General features: G+C 39.1%; 1 protein-coding gene across 1 annotated transcript in view; it reads right to left on the bottom strand.

Annotated features, from left to right (window-relative positions):
* Positions 1-14,308, bottom strand: part of cspg4ba (chondroitin sulfate proteoglycan 4ba) — a 28,057-nt gene that overhangs the window by 12,568 nt on the left and 1,181 nt on the right. Inside the window, exons 2-5 of the mRNA XM_015012410.2 lie at positions 10,809-10,972; positions 5,821-9,396; positions 4,996-5,469; positions 4,094-4,270 (exon numbers count right to left, since the gene is read on the bottom strand). Coding sequence (XP_014867896.2) covers positions 4,094-4,270; positions 4,996-5,469; positions 5,821-9,396; positions 10,809-10,972 — 4,391 coding nt within the window. The remainder of the gene's footprint in view (positions 1-4,093; positions 4,271-4,995; positions 5,470-5,820; positions 9,397-10,808; positions 10,973-14,308) is intronic.

The following is a 14,308-nucleotide window of genomic DNA, read 5'->3' as shown; positions in this document are numbered from 1 at the left end:
TTAATATGATTGTAATTTCACGGATAAAAATAGTACATGACCGATTTTTTTTTATGTTGTCAGTCAAGATAACGGATAACAAAAAAAGTCTAGCGCGACCTGCCGCCCTGACACCAGCTCACACACATCTTCATTCACAGTCTTACTTGTAAATCGATTTTTCTTTTCTTGGACGTTTTGATGTTAGCTTGTCTATGTCTCAGTTTTATTCGCTGGGAAAATCAATAAGCAGCTTGAGACGACTGCTGCTCTCTAGTGGCGAGAAGCCGTAATGTTGGCTGGTAACGATCGGAATGCACTGTGGGAGATGTAGTTTGTAGTCAAATCGTGCTCAAAACCTATTTTAATCAATCATCGGCCTATAAAATGCTGGGGCGGGCCACATAAAATGACATGGCGGGCCACATATGGCCCGCGGGCCTTGAGTTTGACACATGTGTATTAGAGCAATACAGGCCTAATTCAGAATAGAGCATGGGAATCTCTGGGTCTCACCGAGTGCCATGCTTTCCAGCTCAAAAAATAAAGGCAAAAAAAGGCAAAAAATTAAATAAAAAAAAAGATAGAAACACTTGAACGCTGCCTAAATCAAGGACCCCCCAGACTAAAAATAGCTGTACAGACTGTAAACACTCTTCAGAGCACTTCAGAGTGCTGACAAGCTGAGGTAAATTCCTGCTTCCATGCACACCAAAGAGCCTTGGGCTACCACAAAGTAACAGAGGAAGTAACTGACACACAGAGCATAAAACTACTGAAGCATGCAGGTCCTTGACAGTGAAGGATAAGTCTGTAGACCTCAAGCCAGAGGAGCTACTGTTGCTTGGACAGGTTGTCATTTCCTTAATTAATGCAACAGGGTGATATAAACAGCATGTAGGCATGAAACAATCCCTGTAACTCAGTCAATATGCCATTTTCACAATATGCTATCAGCTTATGTGATTAAAGGAAAATGACATAGGCACCATTTAAACTATGAAACGAAGGAACTCCAATGGTTAAAAAATTTAAGAATTGCCATAATGGTGCCAGAATTCTGAAATTAAGAAAAATCTGATAACAAATTCAATTATTCATTAGACTGTTAACACAATTTACTTTTAAGCAATCAGAAAAAAATTATGAACAGCAAAAAAAAAAAGTAAAAAAAAAAGGTAAACCACACTGTCTGTAGCAGCTCATTTCATTAGGAAGCTAGTCAATAAAGGAGCTCCTGTGGCATGTTGCAGACCAACATGCTGCTTGTCCACTAAACAGACAAACCAGATAACTCTGAAGAGTGTATACATCCAGGTAAAAAATAACCAACTTAGAACTACGTGCGGACACAGTGAATGGAGGCAACAAGTGAAAAAGGGAGGATAGGGTTCTGTCTGTGTGTTCCACAGTCAGAGAAACATCCATATACTGGAACTGGAAAATGTTTCTCCATCTTATGTTCTCATTTCTCTCATCTGAAGCACGTAAGGGTACAGATTGCAGCAGTAAAATTAAAGTGTTACAAAACTTCATTGGTTGTATTTAAACGCAGGAAGGAGTTTCACGCTACGTTGTTGTCTTGATCGTGGAAAAGCAGCACACCCAGAGACAAGACAATGAAAATGTGGTACTCAACACTTTCAAAGTACCCAAGTGCCACAACGCTAGAAGTTTCCATTTCTTGCATGACAAAATTTGAAAAAATTCAGGGTGCAATGTGTGACATTGTATATTAAGAATCTGATCTGTCAATTGACACATTGTTCACACCTAGCAAAAAGCAAGTTTACCGGAAGCTTGTGGATGTGACAAGGCATCGCCAGATCTCTGGCAGGTGGTTAAAGTGAGAAACTTCAACAACAGATGAAGTGTGATTGGTGATAAATACAAAATGCCCCACACAATTGACAGACAGGAAGACGCAATCAGAAGGAATCAAAAACAAGTGGTTGTGATTGATTTTCCTTAGATTTCTGTCTTTTAAAGGGGCAATATTATGACTTTTGTGACCTTTACATCATGATATAATGTTATTCCCTCATCAAAAACATACCTGGAGTGTTGCCTTTCATATATGTTTGAGAAATCATTTAATCTCTGGGATTCCCAAACAGTCTCACCGAGTGCCACGTTTTCCAGCTCAATTTCAAATTGCATAATACTGACTCCAATATACTTATGTTTTGGTCAAGAAAACACTCAGGTGTGTTGTGACTGCAAAAGAGCCCAAATCATCATCCCTCCACCACTATGCTTGATATGGTGTGTTTGTGCTAATATACCGTTTTTGCCTATATTACCAAAAGTGACACTGTGCATTAACATCAAACATCGAATTTTTTGTGTGTTCTGTTATTGACAGTATTTAACATGCTGAATCATGAATTCTCTGGAGTTTGACGTATAGATCTTGTTTTTTTTTCTTGGCATTGAATACTAAACACTTTTTCAGATCATCTTAAACTGTTGCATTATAGTATTAGATAAATAAGTGGAGTTATTTTCTGATATTTGCATTTTGAGATTTTGTTTGATCTCAGATTAACATCTAGTGAGGACCAAGCTATTTTTTCTGGTTGATTTATTTGATTTAAAAAAATCTGTTATTGCCATAGCCTGTACTTATTTTTTATGCTGATTTTTTGGGATAAACTACATTCTAAACATACAAACTGTCAGATATTACCAACAGTAAAGTGTTCTTAAACTTGGTTTTATATGCAGATTATCAGAATAGAAGCCCGAGGGACTTCTTCAGTGAGGACGTGCACAACTACCCATCACACTTGTCGCACCAGGCCTACAGCAGAACAGCCCCCCACATGAGAAAGCTTTTCTCACATATGAGTGAGTGTTGCTCTGGAGGGGAGCAACTACACCTCCGGTAATCCCACCTTTAGCAGGAAGTCACAGCAGGACTGATAAACAGCATCAGGATGACTCACAAGATTAAAAGAAAACGACACATGAGATCGGTTTGTATGAAAAGCCTCCTGGGGTCAAGATTGCTTCTTAATTACAGCAGGATGTTTGATGTTCATCAGGCTACAACTTCAGAGGAGAGCATAATAAGCACAAAGGACGTGACTATACTTGACTTTTGGATTCATTTTTGTTGAAATTGAGCGAGTCTAAACTGCCAAACCTTTACAGCTTTGATGCGTCGTTGTTGAGAGACAGTTTTAATTATCTTTATCTTCACAATCTGTACCAGCAGTAAATAAAGACGATACCATAACTTTATCAAATTACAGGTTGATCTTATCATTCTTTTTTTATTCCAAGGCAAAGCCCTTTCAACTAAAATTGAGACTCAATCGTGAACAGCTATATTCAGCATCAAGTAGATTACGCATGTATGGTACATATGCCTATTGCACAGTTTATTGTCAGACAGTGGCAGACAGCCACCTTGTGGCCACTGATATATTATTTCTGTCTAAAAGGCTTGACTTTCACCAGACACCTACTAATGTAAACATGCTGAAAAGTGACCTTTATCAGCATTAACACAGTATCTATTAGTGCTAAATTGTCATGTAAAAATCAGGTCCCAATCACTATGAAATAAAATAAACAAAAATATAAAATAAAACTATGACTTGTAAGAGTTTCCTAACTACATAAAAACTGGCTTTCATATAATATTTCATGTTAGAAATTTCAGGGGTGGCTCTATTCTGATTTACCTCAAAGGAATTTATTACAACTGGGACAAAGCTGGTCACAAAAGACACAACACTCTGAATTATTTTTCCAGATGGATCCCATCCAGCTCTGAAAATGAAATCTGATGGATTTGTATTTGGATTATCATGCAGCACAAAGAGGTACTGTCCCACCCACTGACATTAAATAAACTATTGTAATGTAAAACAGCTTTTATTACTTTCCCACAAGATTTGGCCTCCTCTTTATGCATGTCATTATCAGCTCTGTGTTGGCAGAGCCGAGGGATCCCAGATAGCAAACATAGTACGCCTCCCCGCTCCTCCACACCCCAAGCATGGCAACTACAGTAAACGACCCCATGGAAATCTTTTGACAGTGGTGCCAGATCGACTGGCAGAAAAAAAGTGTGCAGAGTTTAAATATAGAGCTACAGACTCACCCTGAGGACCCTGTTGGTGGTAATGACAGGAGACTCATCATTAACAGCTGTAAGCTCGATGTAAACCGTCTGGGCAGCACTGTGCTTCCTCAAGCCTGTGTCGTTGGCTTCCACTGTAAAATTATCGACTAAAGTTTCGCTGCTGTCATGGACATAGTAAATAAATTCATGTTCCACCTGTGGAAAAAAGTCAAAGAAATCATTCAGGAAAATGGAAAGTACTGGTCATTTAAAACAAAATATAAAAATTAAAATATATCAAAATATAGGCAAGAGTTGACACACAAAAAAGAAAACAAAAGACATTTCAGAAACTTAGTTTGCACATAATCATTAAGGTGAATAAATTCCAGCAAGAGTAGGAGGTCATGTCAAATAAGCCAGATCAAGCCAGGGCAACAGCTTTCTTCACTGAAATAATTTAATTATGTAAGACTGCTAGGTTTCCAAGTCTGAAAATATGCAAGCATTTAAGATAAGGGGTGCAAGGTATGAAAGTAATTACTGCAATAATAACTAAAAGTCTAATTACTTTGAAGAAATAGCAGAATGTTGTAGGGATAAAAGCAAAGACAGAAAAAATCCTTATCTAGTTTTAGAAAATATTTCTACCAGCCTTGCAAAAAATTACTGATGCTCCTTAACCTTTTCACATTTTCTCTCATTGCATCCACAAACTTCAATGCATTTCAATGGGATTTTATGTGAATGAACAACACAAAGTGGTGCATAATGGTGAAGTGTTAGCAAAAAGATGTTTCAAAAGATTTAAAAAATAAAACTTTAAACGTAGAATCAAAGTTATTTCCGAAATGCATTAAAACCTGTTATTGCAGAGACATAAAATGTGAAAATGTTCAAGAGGTATAAAACATTTTTTTCACCATTGTAACCTTTCTCACCTGTCTCCTGGTGAAAGTGGTTATAGGCACACCAGGATGTCGAGAGTGCTCGATGTGACCGTGGAGAGGGGGTTTTGTCAAATTATAAAAGAAGTTCAATCCAGAAAAGTGTCTATTGGTGACTTTCAGTATATCCTCCGTCAGTGCTTTTGAGGCGCCCTCGTTAATGGTGAAATTGGTGACGTGCAGAGGAATGAGCAGTGGGATGATGTCAACAGTTATCCTGATGTTGCTGACGTCGGTGATTCCATTGGTGGCATCCAGGACAAAGGTGTCGTTTACTTTGTTTGGCTCCACCTGAACATACTGGATGTTCCCTTTGTTAATGTCTTCCTGGGTAAACGTCTCGACAGGCGACTGCTTGGTTCCGATGTAGCGCTCATCGGCTTCGAAAAAGCGCCGGAGAAAGCCATGAGATGGAGCTTCTTTGACTGCAAACACAATCTCAGATGGCAGGTTGTCCTCGTGTGTGACCTGTCCCAATCCAAAAACATTCCCTGGTTAGATTTAAAATGTCACATTGCCAACTAAGATTTACTTCTCTTTGAAATCCTTATGATACATCAAGTAATTTCAGTGCAAAAACCTTTTGGGCTCAATGTTTATTCTTACACTGCTATTAAAAACCCACATTTTCAGGTAGGGTGACAAGAATAAGCCAAAGACAAAATAATGGATAGGTGAACAAACTTTTACAAATTTATTTGTACTTAGATAACACTAACATGTTTCTCATTACTTTTAGATACATGAAAGCACTAACATTTATTAAAAGTTATGACAAATCCAATCTCTGACAGAAAAGTGTATTATGGTACCACTTACCTCCAGTTTAGTCTCATCAATCTTAACTGGTTTTCCCTCTTCCACCAGTAAAGTCTCCTGATGCTGTATGATGGGTGGCCTCTGATGACTTTCAAGATAAACCTTCACATTAACTCTCTCTGTAATTTGCAGAACTTTAGCTTTCACAGTCAAGTTGAAATGGTCTGCCAGGTGTTTGCTGTCATCATGGCTATAGGAGATTAACCCATCCTTTAGGTCAGACTGAGTGAATGACTCAACCTTTGTTTTATTACGATAAATACTGCCATATCTGGGAGGCTCCTCCACCTTGATAATGACCTCCCGGTCATCCCGGATATCCATATTTGATACGACGCTGAAATTGTTGTTGGTAAAAGTTACCGACTGTCCTTTCTGAACCAACAGACCTGTGTTGTTGTCAGCCTTCAGGAAAGGGTCATGAGCACTAACATCTAAGAGACCTGACACAAAATTTTTTCCATCTGACACAAAGAGAACAAACCGGCCAATACTAGCACCTTTGTGAATGAACAACACTCGCTTCTCCTCCAAATCCTTCTGTGCAAACTGAAACAGCCGATGAGTCGTGTCATTGACCAGCACGAGGTCTCCCACTGGGATTCCACGTCGGGTGTAGATCAGCTGGCCGTCATCAAAGTCAGAGTCGTTATCGTGATAAAGCAAATCCTCTGTAGTGAGTATTTTCTGTCCATTTCTTACAACATGGAAAACTTTATCAATTATTCGAATCGGTTTTTGATCATTCACTAGCTGAATCGCGATGTTGAAAGTTCCTCCTTTGGAGCCAACTTCGTTATCTGAAATGGAAGATTTGAACCCTTGGTTGGTAGAAGCTATAAAAGCAAAATCATCTTGTGTAGTTTCACTATCATCGTGGATGTACATTAATCGCTCCTGCATAATATCCTGATTACTGAAGGTCAAGATGTTATCATAGCTGGCATTGGAATTTGACTGACTAACGCGTGCCAGCCTTCCATGTTTAGGACTGCTTGTGACGGTGTAGAACATGTCCCTTGTGCTTAAAGTCTCTGCAAAGAGCTCATCTTTGGTGATGAGTTTACTCTCGCCCTCCTGAATCGAGAGGCCTTCATTTTTCATGAATACAGTGTTGATATCGGCTTTGATTGAAAACTGAAAATCATAATTTTCAGACTGAGCATGTTTGGAGATGAGCTGAAATTTGAATCTGTCCGTTGTATCCTCGTGAGGTCTGTCGACCAGCTCATAATGGACTCTTTCATCTGATAGATCCTTTTGGCTAAAGGTTGAGTTCTTCATCAAGACTGTGGAGTCAAGCAGGAGTCTTCCTTTCTTTGGTGTAGTGAGGACCCGAAAGTAAAGGTCCTCATCTGAGAGGGAGACACCATCAGCTCTCGCCACAAGGCACTCCGAGCTTAGAGTCACTTTTCTAACTTTATCCATATTTATCATGACATTCCTTGCCAAATGATACCTCACCCACTTAACAGCAATTGGGAAAAGAATTTCAGTGTTTGCTCTTGCAGCTACATTAACCTTGCATTTAAAGTAATCACTGATATTTGAGGTCTGGATGTCTTGAAAGGTGCTAACGTACCTAAGGCGCTCTTTCTCAAGAAGTCTTTGCGAGAATGACTCTGTGTGCCTCCATTCACCACTTGAGTGAAGTCTCTGGAGTTCTCCAAACTGTGGTGGTTCAATGATATCATATCGAATGTCTACAGTTTGTTTCATTGCATTTGTTTGCACGGCCAACTGATTTGAACTAATAATAGCAGTTTCTCCTTGAGTGAGCTCAAGACCAGTGTTGTTGGCAATCTTATACTCAAGCGCTATGGCCATGATCCTTAAAACCACAGTGTTGCTGACCTTGTCTCCATCGCTAACTCTCAGAGCTATCCTTGAGTTTCTCACACCCGTGTGGACATAATATACCCTCATTTCATCTAGGTCAACATATGAAAATGAAGTCTCTGCCTTGCCTGGGTTGCCCTCTATTTCCAAATAGCCGGCATCAGCATTCAGATTTCCTAGAACTGAGAAAACAAGGTCTGTGTAATTGCTGTCTATGTCTGTTACTTTCAAAACCTCTGTGGTGAGATGTTTCTTAGATCTTTCCAATAAGACAAAGAGATTTCCTTCAGGGAGGCTTAATTCAGGTGCATCATTAGTTGGTGTCACAGTTATGTTGTAGCGGTATAATTTGTTGCTTTTCAGATAATCTGGAACCGGTTTTCTGCTACTACAATATATTGAGAACATGATGAAGTCATCTGGCTCCTCGGAGCCTCCATGGACATACATCACTCTGCCATGCCAAAGATCCAACATGCCAAAGGTGTTCTCCTCTTGGTCGTCATCCACATCAAGTCTTATCTGACCTCTAACTGGCTGCTCTTCAATTCTAAACATAATTTGAGATTGTCGAATACTAAGTGCCTTGAAGTCCAGGAATACCTTGATATGTTTGGCGTCAAGAGAGGCTCGACCACCTTCCTGGACTACAAGATTTTTGAAATGCACAAAATCTGAGCCGTATCTTTTGTCCAAACCAACTGCAAGGGTGGACATTTGAAGAGACGAAGTTGGAGTTACAAAATACAAAACTGATCTTGGTGTACTTGTAGGACTAACATGGGTTGATTCCTCTGACGGTTTTTCTGGTTCACAACCTACTGAAATATCTTTGGTGACTACTGCATTAGAGAGACCCATCTTAACTCTGTTAATTTCAATGTTCCTTAAACATCCTTTGAAGGAACCTCCTCTGGCACGTCTTCCTGATACAGAGGCAAGACCTACCTTTCTCACCTCTAATCTGGTACCATCATCAATACCTCCAATATAAAGAAAACCTTTAAGATGAAGCCTCTTTGAGTGAGAACTAATGCTACTCTTCACCATTTCCTTGTCCACGGTTAGCTCAAGGTTTCTGGAACTAAAATGCAACTTGAGAGAATGCCATTTTCTGTCATTGATGGATGTTTGAGAACGTAGTTCAGTTTTGACTCCATTCTTCCCTACAACAGCAACTGGAAAACCTTCCTGTATCTCCAGAGCCACAAAGCCTCCATCCCTGGCTGAACTGTAGAGGATTACACCCTCGTTGGCTGAGGTATGCACAACACACTCAAATGCAGCCTGATGATGATGATGATTCCAAGTTGGAAGGGATATATAGGCTCTGGAACTGAAAAAACTAATAGGATCTTCTTCAGTAGCAAAGAACTGGGGGCTGCAACCTAAAGAGACTTCATAAATGTTTTTGTATCCAGTGTACGGCCTCAGTGATGACACCAAGTCATGCTGATTGAACACTACCTCATCCAAGCAGCCTCGGAAGCCGATTAAGTTTCTGGGAAGGTAGATTTTGTCCAAACCTCCTGAGCCTCCAACATAAAGACCATCTTTAATGTGGAGATGATGATGAGAGCCAGGTATCTTTACACTTGTATGAGAGTTTTTGTCGACAGTCAGTGTGACATTTAGCTGCACATGGTGGACCTCCACTGAGTGCCAGGCCAAATCGTTGAGCTGAACCCCTCGCTCTGACTCTAAAACCTGCTCTCCTGATCCAAGATCCAATCTCACCTAAAAGAAACAAAGACAATTTTAAATAATATGATTAATCTACTATTGAAAACATGGAGCAAGGATTGAAAGTTGTTGTACACAGATGCCCTTTGGCTAATCTGCCTGAGCTTCAACTGAGAAAAACAGACTAAAAATTTCCCTCCGAAATGGGTTACAACTGTAATAGCTGCAAAGAAAGATGTGTTTTAAAAACACAAAGTTAAAGATAAATTTATCTTTTTCTTCCAATTACAGTGGTCTAAATCAAGTCCCACTAATATACATTGAAGGTTGTAGTTAGAATTTCAGTGATATAAAGGCACCGCAGACCTATATGTAAGATAATGCTTTAATATTCGATATAAATGGATTTACTTTACCAAATCCAAGATGACATCTATATTCTTAAATTTTATCATATCAAAACACTCATTCTTATATAAAGAATAATATCATACATTGCAAGAGTTTGCAGAAAGATAAGCTGTAGATACAGTGACACCTGGGATAAGAAATGCAGGATTCAGACTGCTTATGATGTCACCTGTTGTCAAAACAGTGAACTCTGTCTGGGCTTGAGAGCAGGAAGAGCACCATTATCCATTTGCCCTGGGCTACGACCGCAGAGCATCACAACACTGTCTCCGAATAATGCTGCATTTAGATGACGTGCTTGTCAAGGCTTGCTGGGGAGCTAAACATGTACGAGCTTCCAGGGAGCAACTCATGTCTGACTCACACAGTGAGACCCCCAGCTTGAAAAATGGTGAACACTACCACTGTATAGCCCATGAAGCATAGTTCACCCTTTGTGCTCAGTGAAGTGCAAAAATTCAACACATTTGTCAGTGTGATTCTTTCACAACAGTTAAAATGTAACTAATATGAGCTTAGTCTCAAGGATATTTTAGTCAAATGCACAAAACTGTCAGGTAAATCCCAGAGTTTCTTTTGTTTACTAAAGTAAGTCTAACTGCATCAAGTCACAACTGTGACTGCAACTGCAATATGTGCAATACTGTTTATATTGTTTATTTACAGAGAAAATGTAGAACATTTAATTAACCTTTTAAAAGCAGAGATGCATGGCACAAGTTTTTAGCAAAAAATGCTAAATTCCGACTGCAGCTTCTGGACAGGTTGATGTAATCAAGTAATATCACAAGGGCCATGCAGTCAAATAAATGGACTTTCTTTCCTTACACTTTAAACAGATTTCAGTGATAAAGATGCTAAGGATCAAATAAAGTGGTGCAGACACTGTAATGATGGAGCAAAAAGCAAACTAATTTTATTTTTCTACAGGAGAGACTTAAAGCTTATAGTAGCCAATGTTTGGGTGTGCTGATTGTAGCAAAACCCCAAAAAATGTATTTTCAGAATGTAAAGGCACACATATGCTAATGTACTGCAGCCACAGTTGTACCGACCTGCAGGCGACCAGCATGGAGCTCTAGCAGAAAATAGTTGGCCTGGCCAGCAGCGAGAAACATCAGGCCGTCGGTGCTGGAGGTCCGGAAGCGAACACGGAGAATGTTATGGTCAGACGATTCTGTTGCCTTAAGCTGTATGAAGCCATCCCCATAGAAGGAAGCTGCAAGAAACACATTTGGTAGATTTTTTAAAGTAAATAAATACACAATTATAGGAAAAGTGAGATCAAATTGCATATATATATATATATATATATATCTATATATATATATATATATATAGATATATATATATATATATATAAAAGGTAGAGTCAGAGTGACAACAACAAACTGAGAGGAAGTCTAGGCCAACAGAGTGGGCTTGTTATAGCCCACACTGTGACTTTTAGACATTAAACCAGGCTAATTATAATTGTTGGTAAGTACTTGATAAGTAAAGCAAAGTCTGTAAATACAAATCAGACACATTCACTGAGAGTTACAACATAGGCTGTTCAGATATTACAGCGTTCCTGATTTAAAAACAGTTTTTATGGGGGAGTTTTCCAAGTTTTTCCTTCAAGGTGGGCCAGTTGGGCTTAATGTTTGAGCACAACCATTATGATTAACATGCATTAAAATACTGGTTTGATTTTTTACCTTTAAACTAATAAGCACCTTTGTCAGAACCACAGTTCCAGGCTGAACTGCAGTTTTATTTGTAGCTCCAGTAGAAAGTTGTTCATGAGCTCTCTGGTGCTGTAAGGACGACATATGCTATATTTAAGGTATTTGACTTTAATGCCATAATAGTGGGAAACAAAGGGACACACTGGAAGTGGAAGTGACTTGGAAAGAGTCAGACATGTTCAGGCCTGCGTTGCACTGACAGAAACCATCAACCGGAACATAAAAGGCTCTGACGTCCCCACATTGTCTGCGGCCTCTTGTTCTAGAAATGGCGTGGCAGACGGACCCAGCTGTTTCTTCTACCTCACTTCCCTGCCATTTTCCTCGCTCTGTAATCTGCACAAACGTGCTCTGAAGCATTCTCATGTGCCTCCATGCCCAGGCACCACCAGTTTTTAACAAGCTGCGGAGCACCACACATATTGAAAGGTCAACAAACATCTCTGCCTCTGTGGAGAAAAGCGCCCGTTTCACATTTTCATTCATTTGCAGTTTACAAGCCAGGGGGAGAGTCTATAATGGGTTAGAGAGAATCACTGGGCTGGACAAACTTAGTGTGGAAACATGCAATGTTTCTAAGCTCAATCTCATAGCACAGCTGAGTCTGTAATGGAAAGGATTAAATAAAGGTATGTCAATTACAGGACCCAACACAACATGAAAGGAAAGAGAAAAAAATAAGCATAAATAATTTATATCTATAAAAATCTAATCTGATCTATAAAAATCAACATGTGCAAGTCAAAGCAACTGACATTTAAGCCAGCTACATTACAGAATTTTGAATTTGTTGTACAAACTGAGATTACAAGCAAATCGAAGTGCTGATGATGCTTTTTCACAAACATCAAATATATTTCACTACTTTTCAACGTAACAAAGCAGACATTTTAAACCAGCATGAGCATATTAGCATAGCTTGCATTGTTTTCCAGGATGTATTCCCTAGGGCAGTGTTTCCAAACCCTGGTCTTCAAGGACACGAACCACCCTGCATGCTTTAGATGCTTCTGTGCTCTAACAACTGATTGAGATGATTGCAGTTCAGCAAAAGCCTGTTAATCACCCATGAGTGTGCCTTGAGGTCCAGGGTTGGGAAACACTGCCCCAGAGGATACAGATCCTTACTTTTCTCCGATATTTCCAAACGATAGCCAACTTTTCCTTCCATCAATCAATCAATCCATTCATCCATCCATCCATCCAACCATCCATCCATCCATCCATCCATCCATCCATCCATACTCTAACACCTTGTCCCTTAGTGGGGTCGGGAGGGTTATTCCAAATATTGGTATAAACAAACTGATTGATTCGTTTATCATGTTAAATTTACAGATGTTGAAATCTGATAAAGGATACAGCAGACCACCCTTCCTGTTATACTTATCCTTCCTGTTATCTCTATTACATCTCACTCTCTTTCCAAGTCTGCAGGAACATCTCTACAACATTTGCATTGTCTCATGCATCTTCTACATGTATAAACATGTAGAAAATGCTATGTTTACTGCTGATCTAAAAAAAGAAGAATGATTATAGGGTCCAATATTCTGCAAATTAAGCACTTAAAAGCTACTAATAAATTAAGCTGGTGTACATTATTGTATATTTTTGGTTAAGTTTATCTACAAAAATCAAGTTAACAATAAATAAACGTGTCATATTCCTCTTCATAGATAGTTCGGAAGGATATATTTTGCACTAACTAGAATATTCAAGATAATATCGATTTATTCAAAAATACTTCAGAAATACATAGAGGGTTTAATATTTATTGGTGTGGTGTGGTTAAAAACATTTAGAATGTAAGTGAGCATTAAAATGTGTGCACTAAAAGAGAAGCAGGTAATAACTTGTTAAAGGTTAAACAAACATGCACAACGAACAATTTAGTAAAAACAAAATCAACTAAAGAACACTGAACTTGACGGTGAGAGACAGACAGTTGGAGAAAAGCCTCATACACCACTTCATAGAGAAAGACCTCAGCTGACCAGCTGCTTCACTCACTTCATACCACATCTTCTTGCTGCAAGGCAGTATCCCATATCACTGATCCAAACAAGGACAATAGCTTAAGAGCAGAATGTTTGCTTTGTTTTGTTTTTAGGTATAATCTAATCTAGATGGGTTAATGTGGCTGGAAGTATGTGTAAATATCAGGCTTGCAGGCATTAAAAAAAATACATGAAAAATGAGTAAAGCGTAACCACCGCTGTGGGTCCCTGTCCTTTATTATTTGTACTTAATTTTCCTTCATAAGAGTGGCTTTATGTACAAAATAAAGATTAAACTAGTCAAGAAGAAGGCGACAAAATGTCTTGCTCTAAATTCACAGAGGCAGAAATGCATGCTTAATTGTGTCTTCTGGAGTCGCCATTAAAACTGCATTTGCATAAACAAAAATATTTGGTGATGACAGAAGCTCTTTCCTCCATATTCCTTCCATAATTTTGACTTCTTGACATGACAGAAGTGTTGCAACACGTCTATTTTTGGCAGGTATGTAAATGAAAGAGTACACAGCACACAGCAGATCAGACAAAAACCCACCAACCTTAGTGTGTCCCTTCACAAGAACAAACAGGACATTGTTTGGAGCACCATCCTGTAATCTACATGTCAACAGGGGCAAGTTTCTTTGCAGCAGTGACATTTTTTGAAACACTTCCCAAACATCTACCTTAACAACAAAGCCTGTGTGACCTTTTTAGAGAACACAGGCCTGTAAGTTAATTTGAGGGGTAGACCAGTGCTTGTCACTGCCTGTGCATTCAGTTTATTCAGCAGACCGGAGATGCAACATGACTGAATTGTATCTG

The sequence above is a fragment of the Poecilia mexicana genome, unplaced genomic scaffold, assembly GCF_051168715.1.
Source record: "Poecilia mexicana isolate PSO_F unplaced genomic scaffold, ASM5116871v1 scaffold_9, whole genome shotgun sequence".
Taxonomy (NCBI): Eukaryota; Metazoa; Chordata; class Actinopteri; order Cyprinodontiformes; family Poeciliidae; genus Poecilia; species Poecilia mexicana.
The sequence above is the reverse complement of the archived record's forward strand: the minus strand, read 5'-3'. Positions and strand labels throughout refer to the sequence as shown.